This window comes from Procambarus clarkii, chromosome 12 (genome assembly GCF_040958095.1).
Source record: "Procambarus clarkii isolate CNS0578487 chromosome 12, FALCON_Pclarkii_2.0, whole genome shotgun sequence".
NCBI classification, from domain to species: Eukaryota; Metazoa; Arthropoda; class Malacostraca; order Decapoda; family Cambaridae; genus Procambarus; species Procambarus clarkii.
The window spans coordinates 35,284,210-35,300,848 of NC_091161.1; the positions used below are offsets into that span (position 1 = coordinate 35,284,210).

The 16,639-nt window shown below is 40.9% G+C and overlaps 2 protein-coding genes across 5 annotated transcripts in view; both read left to right on the forward strand.

The window, feature by feature from the left end:
- LOC138363901 (uncharacterized) overlaps positions 1 to 16,639 on the forward strand; it is a 329,278-nt gene that overhangs the window by 84,178 nt on the left and 228,461 nt on the right. The gene's annotated exons all lie outside the window — the stretch shown is intronic.
- Positions 11,670 to 15,189, forward strand: LOC138364142 (uncharacterized). The gene is made up of 3 exons (XM_069323498.1): positions 11,670 to 11,820; positions 11,941 to 12,102; positions 12,302 to 15,189. The coding sequence occupies exons 1-3, from the start codon at positions 11,679 to 11,681 to the stop codon at positions 14,875 to 14,877; spliced, it is 2,880 nt and encodes a 959-aa protein (XP_069179599.1). The 5' UTR covers positions 11,670 to 11,678; the 3' UTR covers positions 14,878 to 15,189.

Consider the following 16,639-nt stretch of genomic DNA (forward strand, 5'->3'; position numbering starts at 1 on the left):
CCTAATGGTATAAGACCAAGCTGAGGTTATTTATTAAAAAATGCTATTTGATCATCAGACAGAAAGAAGTTTTCCACGTTACATAATGATGATATAAAGCGATACAAGTGTGTGCTAATATTTTATTTGTGTTTAGAATGTAAGGGCTATAGGATATTGTCTAGACTTGCATACATTTTCAAATGTTATTTATTTAGGCAGCAGAAAGTTTATTTTCCCGCATTACACTGCATTGACTGTGTTACAAGAAATGAGCACTAATGCTGCTGCGTGGTTACAAGGTCTGCACGGCAATATTTGGTGTTGGATGAAGAAGGGGGATGGAGATTGAGTAGACACGCATACATTTTCAAATGCTATTAATTTGGGCAGTAGAAAGTCCGTTTTCCCACATTACGCTACATTGACTGTGTTACAAGAACTGAAAACAGACATAACCCAGAGCTATTTCACTATCGACTCATCCGGTCTTATTCTCATCAATTGCTGTTTACATTTGGATAATGTAGGTCTTAGAGACAGCCTTTACTCGGAATAATGAACAAGTCAATTTAATAATAGTATCAAGACTATGTTTTTCCACATTAGTCTTATATATGTTTACTTTGCTTGGAATTTGTATGTGGGGAACATTGCTCACCTAAGGGGGAGAGAATGAACGGCGCGTTTGAGGTATAGCGAGGACTGACCGCGTGTGTATGTTTGTTAGTAGATTAGAAGGCGCCTCTGTGTGCCACCTATGTAGGGAGATCAGATAAGAAATCAGAAGCGGGGAGCCACATAGTGCCACTCCATATTAGGTCACCCAAGGTGTGAGTGGTAGCAGTCGAAAAAACAGTGAAGATAGGTATCTATTATGCGCCACTATGATCATGTTCATTTATACAGTAAAGTATGACAATATATTTAAGTAAAAATGAATTTATTTGTATAATAAACACTCGTGGGTGAGTGCCAGTTATGTCCCCCACATTCCTTAATGGGGTAGGTGTAAAACAGGTTCCTCCCGGTGAGGGTGGTCGCCCGTACCCTTCCTCGCACCTAATGGCCTTGACTTTACCGTAACAGAGTTCCACACCCAGCGGAGGTCGAGTGGGTCTTATATAGGGGTATTAAATTATAAATCTCCTCCAGGGGTTAAAAAAAATCAAAGAATTTATTAATGTTTTATTAGGTAAAAATCACAAATGATGTATAAGAAGTTAATTATGACCCCTATCCCTCTCCCCCCTCCACCTCCCTTCCTCATCTGAGTAGAATTCTGACGTCTCCCCATCCGTGGTGAGTGGGGGGAGGTCTTGACCCCCTCCCCCCTCTCTTGGGGGAGTGGGGTGAGTTGGCTGGTTGCCTTTTGGACGACTTTCCTTCTGACTCTCATCTGAAGTGTTCTGGAAAGAGATGGGGAAAATAATTTATAGGACTATATCTTTTATTTGAAAAATATTCTATTTCCTCTAAGAACTGCTAGTACATACCTCTCCCCCTGCAGGAGCGACCTTGTGTCCTCTACAGCAGGCATCATCAATTAGGGTATGTAACAGCATCTTGTTTGGGGCAGACCTTCCTCGTAGAATTACTACTCTACAAATGTGGACAGGTCCTAAGAATTGCACTGAAAAAAAAGAGGTAAAATAGAGGTTGTGCAAACTTTCTATTGTGGGAAAAAAAATAAATCTTTACCAGAAAGTGAGGGTAAAACTAACCAGGTCCTTCAAGGACTTCAATCTTCCCTGTGTGTGTTTCTGGGGAGACGCCTTCCATTTGTAGGATAAGGGGGATGGGGGTCTTCTAGGGAGGTTGTGGGGTGAGAGGGGTTTTATATGGGGGTAATCCCCCTGTTAGGTGGGTTGCCTAGCTAACAAAAATATTCTCTACACCACCTATAAGAACCAACCCTTACTCCTCTACAAAATGTCCTAACACAGTGATGTTTCATAGGAAAATATCGTCTCGCATAAGCGAGGGCACGTTTATCATTTAATTTTAAACTAACGCTTGAAAATACATTATGTAAGTAATGTACTGTTGAAGGCAACCCCAGGTGACTCACCCTATGGACGAACATGACGCAATACAGTCCACAAGCAAGGGTAAAATCACTCTGGAGTCTGTAGCACATTCCAAACACCTTTGTTATTGTGTTAGTTTTAATAAATCCTTGAAAATAATGTCCATAAGTAACCGCCGACATTGCATAACTATCGAAAAAAAACATTCGATGTTTAACTTTATCAACATAAATAGCTACCCAATGTCCCATAGTTAATCTGCTATGTGATGGTAAAATATTAGTTATGAGAACAATAGGTTTTCTTGATGAGATATTTAAATGTTCTATTTCATCAGCATTATAACAACCTAGGTAGAGTGCTCGATCCCCTAGATTATTTTTTAAATTAATATTTATATCATTACAATTCATTATGTTTTTAAGCTCGCACGTCACACAGAACAGTTCTCTGTCCGTCGATGGATAGTACCCCGGTCGTTTCCCCAAACAGTAAAACCAGTCTGTTATATGTAACACCACCGCCAAACTCAAGCTCCATACGTAAGTTGCCAGATTTCTCCACAGGGAGGGAATCCTTTGTTTGAATGGTGGTTAAGTCAAAGGCGAATATCGATCTTCCCTTATTAAAAGTGTCATAGGCTAGAAGTGAATCACGCTCTAAGCCTAATGTCTTCAAAGTTTCGTAATAAAGGCGGGCATAATGATTGTCGAAATCACCACCAATTCGGTAAATTGCGTTATTGTTCAAATACATGGCAATATTTTTCAGTTTTGCATTTTCAAAATATAATCCATTACCTTGGTGAAGGCCGGCGAAATAATTCATTGGCACAATTACCATGAATATCTTGTGAGGAATTACTTGCGCCCAAGGCTGATCAATTAAGAGACTAGTTTGATTCCCTGCTAGGACATATGTTTTAGAAATGGTTTTATTGAAAGTATAGCTTATGGGGTCGGGGGATGCTAACAGTGAGCTGTTTAAGGCTAGGTAAGCACTTGGGTAGGGGAACACACGTGTTACCCACAACTTAGCATAATCCATATGCAGCCGATACTTAGAGCCATCGTCCACACTTGTATTTAGCACCCAAGCATGTGGGGAGAGCTCCAATCTTAGGCGCACATCTATATTATCTAATATGTATTGGTCTAGGGTTGTTACGTCCAATAGTAGGGGAAAACACATTGACAATCCTTTACCTTTTAAATCGGTCATAAATTTTTTATCCTTGGCGGTTGCCCCAGTAAAAAATGTATTAGTAAATTCGTTAGGGATTACACCATCATCACTCCAGTCCCTACGAAAGGCTCCAATTCTCCCCAAGGAAGACATTTTTGATGGAGGCATGGAGGTAATTAATTTAATAAACGACCAATAATTAAAATTAGAATTTGTTTCAACTACCTGCTCTCCTAAAAACACCTGAACACCTTTAAACATGGTATTTGACAACCCATTAACAAATTCCACATGGTCATCCTCTTCCAATTTTGTGGTATCGTCATCTTTCGTTAAAGATACCTTAAAATCTATAACAATATTAGCTAAATCTAAGAAGGCGCCCTGGGTTCCAGGGATGCGGAATTCTAAGTAATTATCCCGCAAACGTTGATTAATAGGGAGGTTAACAGGTAGAATGTCTATTTGCTGTGTGGAGGCAATTGAACTCTCCACATCACGTATTCTGTTACTTCTAGGAAATTGGTCAATAATACTGGAAGTATAATATTCTACAGGGATTTTCAACCCAGCTCCACTAGCCTCCGCCATGATCTCCTCCGAAAGGTGAAGTATGACTGCTTACTGTAGTGAAAATACATCATTTTTATACCCAAGGGCTCGTTTACATTTATTATTTTTATTTTTTCTTCTCCTAGAGAGTCTTTTAATTTTCCCGCCTGCTACCAATTTCTTCCCCACAGTCTTAAGAGCATCAATACCGTGAGTTCTCAGAGCGCTCTTTACATCCCGTCTACCACTGGTTAAATCACCAAGAACATTTTTCCCAAAATCGATAGCAGTTGGCGTTACAGTTTTCATGAAAAATGGTATGGCTCGTCGAGCCAAGCCGGCTAAGGTCCCAAAAAACCACCACCAGATCTGAGATAAGGCGCTTGGAATGTGCGTATGTCATTCATCACTCCCCCCCTCACCCCGTATCTCCCAGAAAGGGGGGAGAAGATCTCCCCGTACTCCTTCTGGGAGGGTGTGTGGAAAGGTACTCGCATCCCAACTCCTCTTCTTATAATAACCGATGATGTGGGTAAACACTTCTATATATATATATATATATATATATTTATATTTATATATAGATTATATTGTTATACCTTAGGGCGGAGGTGTAAGACTACCGTAACCGACCTCCCATCTTCAAAACTAACCTTTCGTCCAAACTGATCTGTTATCTTAATACTCACCTTCTCCAACGTGTTAGTATTTAATGTCTTGTACACTAGGGGATGAGCCCCTCTAGAATAAGAGTCATGATAATTGATTGCATCTAAGATATTTACAATTTGTCCCCCGTAACGATCTGGCTCGATGACGTCACTATAAATGAGTAAATAGTCACAACCTCCGTCATTGTCTGGGGGGAATGAGGCCACGACCTTGGAGGCTGCTGTAATGTCATCTGATTTTGCCTGATAAATGGTGTATTTGCGACTGCTGTCAAAACCAAGTACATTAGCTATTCTGTGTTTAAATTGAAGGCTAAGAGAATATAAGGAACCAGTGCCTTCATTGTTAAGAGTGGAGGCTAGTAATACTCGCTCTAAGGATTGATCATAGGTGAGGATTGGTTCTCTTTCTGAGAAGTATATTTTGAAATCACCTCGGAAGCTAAGCTTCATGTCGGTGATTATTTGTCGGCTAAGCTCACTCGTGATGAATGTGATGTTTCTGGATAATATGTTGGTTTTGGGGAGGAAGGTGTAGATGAGGTGTTCTGGGCTTTTAGAAAGAGTTCCTCGCTTAAAAGTAGCATAGACGTCTATACCAGACTCCCCCTCATCCTTGATGATAGCGTTAATTCGTCTGGGTAGGAGTATGTTGACTAAGGCCACTTCATGTTTAATGGAAGGGTTTAAATGTAGAGTGGGGATGGTGTTTGTAAATGCTGAACTTGTGTTGTTGTATATATCTTCTTGGTCGAGGCTAGTGAGGTATATGTAGTGTTCCTCGTCCATTGTTATCTTATGTACTGACTGGGGTGGGAATAAAACATCATTACTTATATTTTATTTTATTAATCTACTAAGGAAATATTACTTTTAAAAGAACTACAACAGGGGGAACTACATTTTGTTTCCCCATAACAAATTACATATAAAGAGCAGCAGCCGTTGGTACTGCTGTCGTCCGCTGCTGCCGCTGCCGCTGCTGCTGGGGGAGCTGTTGGTACCACTGACACCGCTGCCACCGCTGACGGTACTGCTGCTGCCACCGCTGGAACCGTTGTAGTTGGTGGTACTGCTGCCGCTACCGTTACCGCTGCCGGCGATGATGGTACTGTTGCTGCCGCTGTCACCGCCGGAACTGCTGTAGTTGGTGGAACTGTTGCCGCTACCATTACCGCTACTGTAGGTACCGCTGACAACACTGTCACCGTCGTCGGTGGACCTGCTACTGCTACCACCACCGAAGCTGTTGTAGATGGAGGTACTGCTGTTGCTGCTGCTGCGGCTGCTGCTGCTGTTACTGACTGCGGCGGTGCTGGCACCTCTTCTTTGAGTGTTGTTGGTTACAGCTTTCGTTGTTTTTTCGGTGATGAGGATAACAGGAATATTTCCTGTGACTCTCCATCGAGGATGGTGTCAATACGATGATTTGAGAGGGGGTCGAAGTCAATAGTGGTTTCGATCCGTCGTTTGGCTGTGCCAGATGTTGTGGGTGGGGGTGGAGCAGTGCTGGAGGTGGATGAGTACTCTTGTAGGTGTCTCTTCTTCCTGGGGGTAGCTGGTGGTGCTGGTGGTGTAGAACGAGAAGAGCTTCCTGGGGTGGTGGCACCCTCCCCCACCACTGCATCTAGGGTGATAGTTTTACTATCACCCTCTCCCCTGGGATCATCATTCGGGAGGGGTACCATCGATGGGGTGACGGTAGAGGGACGTTTGAGGATTACCAGCTCCTTGTTATGCTTGGCCAGCTCAGCGTTGAGCGAAATGAGCATGGGCCCGACGTCCTTGTGCCAGTTGTCCATGCCATCACGGGAGGCCCCCAGCCCATGGGGTACCACCAACCGAAACATGGTTGGAGTTCTTACCATAAGATTGCCAACCTTTGTTAGGGCTGTTTTCAGCCAGTATAGCCTATTTTTGGCAGTATCCAGGGTGACATTGGTGATGTAGTGGATGTCGGCGGAAGACTGCACTTGCTCCTGAGCTATAGGGTTGGACTCGAAGGGTGCTCCTGCACCGAAAGCAGAAATTAGCGCCACGATGGTGGGGCGGAAGAACAAGACTGGCTCTTCGACAATGTCTTGACCGTCGGAGGGTAGGGGAGCTATCTTCACTTCAATGTCCCCTGGGGTAGACCGGTAACGTATTGTGGCCCTGTTGACACGAGTCAGTCCTTCACGTTCCACACGGGCATAGTTGTAACATTTCCATATTACACTTGCCAGTCCATAGGGACGCACAACAGCAGCGGGTAAGTCATACACTATGACATCACCGACCCCAAAGGCGTGGGTGTCGGTGATGTCGCTGTCTATTGACTTAATGGACGATAAAGCCATGGCGGAGGGGCGGTTGAGAGGAACGAGAGAGAGTCGTCGTCAACTATGGTGACCGAGGGTGACGGTGGAGGCCTTTAAATACACCTGTGTCCCCCACCTGGAGGGGGAGGAATGTAGGGGTGTGGGGCAGAGGGCGCCTTCCTTACCTTAAAAGTCCATACACACTCCGTCCAGTCTCGAAGGCTGTAATCTGGTCTCGATGTTGGAAGGTTAATTTTTCCATTTGCCATATCTCCGTCTGGATTTCCTGGGATGAATATTCTTCATAACGTTTCACCGTCTCTCCAAATGACTTAAAAAACCGTTCTGGAGGGGCACTCAACACAAGACGGTCATAACAATCCCACAATGCATATATCAATCTACATTTGTGTTCGACATACTTGTAGTACCGCTGAGTAGCAACCAACTTCTTTAATAAGGGAGATTTGTCTTCTGGGGGTGTAGCTGGGGGAGGAGTGGGTCTAGAAGCTTGCTCCATGGTGGATATGCAACTGAATATGGTGGTCTTTAAGATGGCCTTCATATAGGTCTTCAATACGGCTCCCAATGGGGTCTCCTATGGATACCCCTCCCCCCTTTTAACTGTGATCTGGCGCGATAATTACGTATGAGGGTTGGGTCTATGCCAGCCACCCTCAGTAAAACCCTTACATCTTCCTTGTCACTTGCCCTAAATTGTCCCTTTGTGAAGGCTAGAGTTTTAATTATATCTAAAATATTTAAATTTTGTACAGGCTTTAATAAATTTCCGCGACTATCCCACATCACCTGTTGGCTGTTTTGTCCAAACATGTTCAATAATGCTTTGACATGAGGAATTTCCTCAATTTTAAAATTCACATTTATTAAGTTGTCCAGACTTGGATTTTGGGGTGTGATGGTGGCTTTATGTGGAGTGTGGCCAGCAACAATTACTTGCACTTCGGGCGGGAGGATGGAATGTCCCCTTTTTTTATTTATTTTTTTTTTAAAAGGCGATGGTCGCGCCGGGCAGCCCACGTTTTTTTTTTTCTTTTTAAGGGTGGCGGCGGGCGACGGTCGCCGGGGGCCCCAATGTCATTTAAAGGGTGTGTGACCAGCCCCGCCCGTCTGGAGGTGCTACTACGGCAACACCGCCCACAGCCCGTTGTTGTCAGGTGGGAGGAAGGAGTGTCCTCTTCCCCCACCCCCCCCATCACCCCTACCAGAGTCGCAGGTGGGTAGGTTACGGGCTCCCCCAATATTATTACTTGAGTTGGATTCGTTTTTTAAAGAGAAGGACATACTTTCACTACCATCACCTCCGGGGGAGGGCAGACCCACCGCATTAGGAGGTGATGGTGAGTTCTTGTTTTTATTAAATAAATATTTTTCAGCTATGAATCGTGGTACCAGGCAATATTCTTTCACCATTTTATTCTCTCGTTACTTATTTACGCAATTACCTTATTAGGGAGGAAATTAACGATACAGCCAAAGGTAGCAGAGCTGCTAATATCGCCCCACCACGTCTGGAGGTCAGTATGAGCTTCTTTTTGTATAAAGGAGTTTTCTTACGCGCTACAGATCGTATGTCATTCTGATATCTCTGTAAGCCATTAATTATCTGAGGTTGAACTGGGATGTTTCGTTTCAGAAAATTGGCAAAAATTTCACAAATTGATTCAATTTCCTGCCGTTTTAAAGCCTTGATTAGTTTATTCCGCTTCTTGGGTGATAAATTGTTTAATAAAAATAACAACTGATGATGTTTCTCTACGAGAGAGTCCTCTTGAACTGTCATTTTTTGTTAAATTTGACGATGTCTTGAGCTTTAATCCAGCTATTGGCAGAATCTGGGTACCCTCTCCACTTGACGAAATATTCTCTGTGTCCTTTCGATGTTTTCCTAGACTGTAATACCGTTACAGGAAAATAGTCTGGGAGGGATGTTGGAATCAATTCCTGCTCATAAAACATGCCACTGATCGACTCGTTGTTTAAATCTTTGATTTTATATGTCGGGATTGGATGTGTTCTGTCAATATGTGACACTACAAATATTTCTTCTGTATTTTGGTGCCAAAAGCCTTTGTGAAATATATTCCTGCGCTTTGCCAATCGCACATGCTGTCCAAGGTGCAGCCGTGGACTGATGGCGGTTATGGAGGAGTCATTGTTTAAATACATAACCTTAAACTGTCTTCATATATCTTCAATATTTTGCAACTTATGAATGGCATGAGGAGTATTTTTTAGCATCCTGTGGAAAGTGTGGTTGTACACGTCCACAACTTTAGGGAGGATGTGGATGTATTTTAATGAATTAGCTTGAGTCATATAATGATACAGTTTATGTTTTAAAGTTTTGATGGCCCGCTTCACTATGCTAGATTTCATTTCCGAAAATACACTATATAATTTAATATTTTTCTTATTAAAATAATTTTGAACTGACTTGTTGTAAAATTCTCTACCTCGGTCAGTGAATATCCGCCTTACACCGAGAAACTGAGGCATTTCCTCTAATATCTTCTTCAGAGCGACTAACACTTCACTCGAATTTTTTGTTTTTAAAGTTTGAGTCTGCATTAGGCGGGAATAAACATCGACACAAATTAAAATATATTTAACACCATTATTGTATTTTTGTAAACTACAAAAGTCCCCTAGGTCACAGGCAATTATGGTACGAGGTTTAGGGGCTAATATTTTCCGTCGGGGGAACCTAATTAAATTTCCTCTATGTAATGTGTAAGATCGCTCCCCATGGAGAAATTCCTTCACATCTGCAACACTAATGTTGGGGTCTTTAAGTCTGGCAGCCTTATACAATTTTTGAATTGACCCTGTGAAACCACCTGGGCTAGAAATGTCATTATAGATGCTGGTGAGAATTGTTCGTTTCTGTGTCGTTAGAGACATTTTTTTGTTGTCGTTGTTGATTACATTTGATACACAATTTCACAGTGGTCTTCGTTGGTGATGCTCGTTCGTAGTTGTAATGCCTCAGGAACCGTCAGATCGACCAATAAGTAACCATACCTGTTCTGGGATATTGCCCGACGGTATATTTCAACGAAACTACTAGTAGTTTTTCGCCCATATAACTGTCCACTTAAAATTTCAAGTTGGCTTATGTCTCTCTGCTTCATTAATATATAATGACTACAATTCAGAGTTATTGTCCTGGCGTATTTCCCCTGGGGAAACAAATTTTGACTAATTAGAATTACGGAAATATTACCGTGTCTCCCTCTTGTGAAGATATTGGCTATAATTGGACTCTGTATGGCTTCCAGGTATAAGTCATCAATTATATACAAAACTGACTCATTTAAAAAAGGATCTTTATACTCTAGTGGGTTAATCAGGTCCTGGGAGACAGTAACCTTGTTTCGCAGCGAGGGAATGTTTGAAAGAGGCTGTTCTGTATTATTTGCAGATGACACTAAAATTTTTGAGAATTTTCCGTGGTATTTAACACATAAATTCCCCACTAGGGTCGTTTTCCCAGAATTACTGAATCCAGCTACAAATATTCTTGCTGGGTGGTGGAAAATATTAAGTTGCTCGTCTGTGACAGACACACACTCCTCCATATTTTCCCCATAAATGGTTCAATTACCTATGGAGCGGTCGCTTATATATTCATATTATATATATATATATATATATATATATATATATATATATATATATATATATATATATATATATATATATATATATAAGTGTGTGTGTGAGTGTGTGTGTGTGTGTGTGTGTGTGTGTGTGTGAGTGTGTGAGAGTGTGTGAGAGTGTGTGAGAGTGTGTGTGTGTGTGTGTGTGAGTGTATTCACCCAGCAAGGGATGTGTCTCCCTCAGGACATAGCCAGTCCTCCTGATGTTTTTTTGAAGTAGAAGTCCCCTAGTGATGACCTCCAGACGAGAGAAAAAAAAAAAAAGTTTTCTACAGCAGGCCTAACCCTTCTCTTACAAAAAGGACTGAGAGGTGTTGTATGTGGCAACGTTGCCCCCCCACGTTTCCGAGTCAATAAAAGGACGCTACACCTCCCCCACATCATGTATTATTGAATTGTGACCAAACCATCCACTCTCCTCCCCGTCTAGACCGAGATGTAAGTAAATTAGTATCTATTTCATATAAGGGTTATATATATATATATATATATATATATATATATATATATATATATATATATATATATATATATATATATATGTCGTACCTAATAGCCAGAACGCACTTCTCAGCCTACTATTCAAGGCCCGATTTGCCTAATAAGCCAAGTTTTCATGAATTAATGTTTTTTCGTCTACCTAACCTACCTAACCTAACCTAACCTAGCTTTTTTTGGCTACCTAACCTAACCTTACCTATAAATATAGGTTAGGTTAGGTTAGGTAGGGTTGGTTAGGTTCGGTCATATATCTACGTTAATTTTAACTCCAATAAAAAAAATGACCTCATACATAATGAAATGGGTAGCTTTATCATTTCATAAGAAAAAAATTAGAGGAAATATATTAATTCAGGAAAACTTGGCTTATTAGGCAAATCGGGCCTTGAATAGTAGGCTGAGAAGTGAGTTCTGGCTACTAGGTACGACATATATATATATATATATATATATATATATATATATATATATATATATATATATATATAAATAAATATAAATATATTATATATATATATATATATATATATATATATATATATATATATGTATATATATATATATATATATATATATATATATATATATATATATATATATATATATATATATATATTTATATAGATAAGTAGGGGCAGGAATGAGATGTGGAGTGATTTGAGTGCTGGGATATATATATATATATATATATATATATATATATATATATATATATATATATATATATATATATTTATTTATTTATTTATTTATTTATTCTAGGTAAGCGTGATCGTTATGTCTCGAGTTGGTGATATTTGTAGAATTTGTGGATGGGGGTCATCACATCTCTTCGTTCATAGGTGTTACACATGTTTCTTCTGCGGAGAAACTGTATGTGTACAGTCTAGTGGTGAACACAGGAGAACCTGTGCTGGAGGTATGACCGTATTTTATATATTTATTTATTTCAAATGAAAAATATTAAGAAGGGTTTTCCCCTTCTCCGCGAGTGTGGGAGAGAGAGTGTATATAAATTATACACTATTTCCTTCATTAGGTAAACGTCGCCAGCCCACCCTCCCTTCCAGAGAGGATGGCTTCATGTGCTTCTTGTGTGGAAATACATCCTTGAGACCTCACCACACTTCCCCTTGTGATAATTGTGGGACCTCTGTGTGTGAGGACTTGACCTCTGAACATCTACAAACATGCCCCCGTGGTGAGTGAATAAACCCTCCACCTTTATTTCTCTTAAGAATCTTTTTTGAGAACTTATGTCATGGGGTTTAGTGAGTGGGTGTTGCCTTTTTTTATTATTATTATTATTATTATTATTATTATTATTATTATAATTATTATTATTATTATTATTATTATTATTATTATTATTATTATTATTTATTATTATTCCATTCCAGGAGCGATTCAGAGGCAGGTAGGGGAGGAACATGACAAAGCACAGCGTGACAATAACCCCTTAGGTGGAGGGGAGGGGGGAGAGGAAGCGATGAGTGATGATGATGATGGTGATGATGGTGATAGGGGTGACATCTCTCAGCCGGGCCCTAGTGGTCTTAGACCCCCTGTCATCAATAGACTTAATGCCCTAAATAGTGATGAAAATTCCCCAGATGAGGAGGATGCTATAGACACTCCCCACTTAATTAATAGGGTGGGGGCTCTGGGGAATCTCTTTACTAGGCTGGAATATTCCATCCCCTCAGCCTTCGCCACAGACCCTATAGGACTCCTAAGCAACTTTAAGGACTATTACATATCTGAAATAGAGAATTACATGAATTCTCTTGGGGGGAATGGCAATTTTACTTCATCATTAAAAATCCTCCTCGAAGTAAAGGTAACACTTTTGAAACAACGACTCACGGAAGATGATGACTTTAGAGAACACTTCATAACAACACCCGCTAGACTGGTAACTCTTGAGGATGTGGGTAATCTTATTGATAGCTGGGTGGCTTATATGATTACACGACTGGAAGATCTCCTTTCAGAAACAGAGGGGAGTGGTTTCATATTATATAATGTCGATTTCCTCAAAATCGTCATCTGTAATGCAAGTGTAAGGTCAGTTTTGGGGGATTATGTCCCTTATCCCCCATTTCTAAGGGGACGGCATGAGGTCTTCAACCCAAACCCAGCTGGTAACAATAAAACATGTATTATTCAGTGCATTGCTGCTTTTCTGGCGTCACAACAAGGGTGGAAGTGGAGACGTATAGGGAGACTTGTAGAGTCTCACTCTAGGATTAGGAAAATGGTCAAATACGACAATTTATCCTTCCTTCTGTCTTGGGAGGATATCTCTAAATTGGAGAATAGAAATAAACTATCCATTTTTTTGTATTCAATACACAAACATACAGATGGCGTCTATCACGTCTCTCTTTGTCGTCGTGGTAGCAGACAGTACTCGGTCATAGTTCCTTTATTGTTATTGGGGGAATCTCATGTGGCGTTGATTAAAGAGTTCGATAAGTTCCTACGGAACTTTACTCGCAGCCACAAACGAAAGACAGTCTTCTGTAGAAACTGTCTCTCAGAATATCAAAATTCGTCTGAGCTAACAAATCACTCATCTTCCTGCGACATCACTCAGAAAATTATTTACCCTCAGCCTGGGGACACACTCCATTTTAAAAATACTGGGAAAGGTTACGCCCCTTCCCATGTGGGCTATTTTGATTTCGAGTGTGTCCTAAGCACTGAGGACTGTCTAGGTTCTGTTACAGCCATACATAGACCTATAGCATACAGCTATATAATTGTTGATAGGAACCACACTGTCGTTGATAAATTTACTTATTTTGGGGGGGACAGTGTTACTCATTTCATGCAGCGAGTTGCTACCAAATGGGAAATTATCAGATCTACCCTCCACCATTATGAAATAGACATGTCTCTTGAGGATATGATCCATTTTAGGAGACAGACTCACTGCCAGTTTTGTGAGCAGGTATTTACCCCCTCCAATTTCAAGGTTCAACATCATGATCACCTTAGGGAAAAGCTCAATTATATTGGAGCTCTATGTAATTACTGCAACCTCCGCCACAAGAATGCTCTGGAGAGTTTAGTTCTAATTGCCCATAATATGTCTTATGACATGGGCTTAATTTTGAGGGAGTTTACCATGGATTCAAATATTAAGAGCAATATCCTCATGAGACATGGGACGAAATATCTTAAGGTGGAAATAGGGAAGCTTAAATTTCTTGATTCACTGGCTTTTATTACAGGTAGTCTTTCATCCCTAGCAAAGACCCACACTGATTCAGCCAGCCCCTTAACATTCACTCACTCAATGATAGAGGGTTTGCCCAAAAAGAGTCACCACCTACTTTTAAAGGGTAAGCAGTTTTTCCCTTATGAATATACCACAAAAATCAGCTGCTTTAATGACACAACACTCCCTCCTATTGAAATGTTCTACAGCTCCCTAAACAAATCAGGTATAACTTTGGACGAATATAGACATTCTAAATTAGTATGGGAGGCTACAGGGTGTAGGACATTAAAAGACTACCTCCTCATTTATTTGAGGTGTGATGTAGGATTACTGGCTGACATTTTTACACACCACAGGGCAATTCTAAATGATATATATTCTTTAGAATTGACACACTATTGCAGCCTCCCAGGGTACTCCTACGACTGCTTCCTGAAAAGTAGTAGAATATCGTTGGACTTAAGTGCAGATGTGACGTTGCACAATCTCTTATCACAAAACATACGAGGGGGTTTTACAACTGCAGTTAGGAGTTATGTCAGAGCTAACAACCGCTATGTCAACCCATCTTTTAAACCCCAGGAGGATAGGTCTTCATTCTTACTTTATCTCGACTTCAACAGCCTCTATGGGAGTTGTATGACTAGGAAATTGCCCCATGGGGGACTAAGGAGACTATCATCTGATGAGATGAACTCCTTCATTAGCGGGGGGGAAGATAATGACAGAACAGCCTTTCTCTTCTAACAAAGGGTACTGGCTCTTAATTGACACCAAACTTTTAAGACCCGAAATAGCTAGACTAACAGACGATCTGCCCCTTTGTTTACACCATAGGGGAATAAGTATGGAGGATATCTCACCATTTAGTAGGGGACTTCTGGAAACAAATAACATCACACACTTCCCCCCAAAAAACATCAAACTGGTTGGAGATCATCTCCCCAAAAAACATTATTTCATATCTCTTCACCTTTTACAACTATTTATTGAGATAGGACTTGAAGTGGAAACAATATATGCAATTTACGAGTTCCACCAGTCAGATTTTATGGCAGAATTTGTTAACACCAACGTTAACAATAGAAATGCCTCCAGCAGTAATGATAGGAAAACACTCTTCAAATTACTGACGAACAGTGTTTTTGGTAAAACGCTACTGAATCCAGCTCGTTATGCCATTGACACCAAACTAGTGACTTCAGCTAGGGTCTTTTTACGAGAGGTGAAGAATCCCCGCTTTAAACGAATGGTGCATTTAGGCGACAATAAATTATTGTCTGTCAGTTCCAGACCATTCATTAAAATTACTCATCCTAATTACATTGGGTTCCAGATTCTTGAGCTAGCAAAATACAGCTTGTACCATTTTTGGTACAGGGTACTTAAGAACCACTATTCAGATAGGGTACAACTGGTGTATAGTGATACAGACAGTTTCATTTTCACCTTACTAGCTGAAGATGTCTTTAATGAGATGGGGAAAGAACCCCTTAGTTTGTGGATGGATACGAGTAATTTTCCTGAAACTCACCCCTTGTATGATCCTTCTAAAAAGGGTGTTTTAGGGCTGTTAAAGTCAGAGGTGTCAGATAAACACATCCTTGAAGTTGTGGCACTCAAGCCCAAAATGTATAGTGTGCTTTTGCTTGACAATAAAAATTCCATCACCGCTAAGGGTATTCCCCGAGCTGTGCAAAGATCTTTAACACATAACCACTTTAAAGAGACCCTACACAGCAATGGTGTAGTGAATACTTTTAACTTCTCCCAAATAAGAAACATAGGGGGGCAGATGGCAACCACATTCAATACTAAGAGGGGTTTAAGTGCATTTGATGATAAGCGCTTTTACCTAAATAAATACACTAGCCTAGCGTATGGTCACCCAGACATACCACCCGACCCCCACCCCAACACCTCAGCCCAAGGAATGTCCACCGAGAGTGAAGGTGGTGACGTCATTGAACCACAAGGAGAGGAAGGACAACGCCCCCACCAGCGAGAGTGAACCCTATGACGTCAGCAGTCAGTCACCTGAGGGAGGCGCACTACATCCCATTCACTCTCTGGGAGATGATGAGTCATCATCTTCGTCCCAGGAGGAGGAGGAGGAGGAGGGGGAGGAAGACCCCACAACGGACTTGTGGGCGAGAAGGAGAGGTCTTGTTAATAAATATTATGTGGGGGAGATGACCTACAATACGACTATGTTTAACCCTATGTACTTTGATAATATAATCTATAAATCATCAGGATTATTTCTTTTTCTCCTTCTTTAAGTATAGAGGCTTAAAATATATCCAACTTAAAAACAACTAAGGGAGGCGGGTCCCTCTTACGGTACACTCAAGGTCATCAAGTATGAGGAGGGGTGGTGAGGGGGGACCGCCCCTACTGCGAGGATCCTGTTTTTACACCTGTCCCATAGAGGGAGGTGTGGGGGGTAACTGCCGCTCACCTGAGTGTTTATTATACAAATATACTGTCATACTTTTCTGTATAAATG

Bases quoted from the DNA above. Each gene is read 5' to 3' on its own strand.
- LOC138364142 (XM_069323498.1), top strand. From the start codon at position 11,679: ATGTCTCGAGTTGGTGATATTTGTAGAATTTGTGGATGGGGGTCATCA. The intron at 11,821-11,940 runs GTATGACCGTAT...TTCCTTCATTAG, and splicing joins CAGGAGAACCTGTGCTGGAG to GTAAACGTCGCCAGCCCACC. The intron at 12,103-12,301 runs GTGAGTGAATAA...ATTCCATTCCAG, and splicing joins TCTACAAACATGCCCCCGTG to GAGCGATTCAGAGGCAGGTA.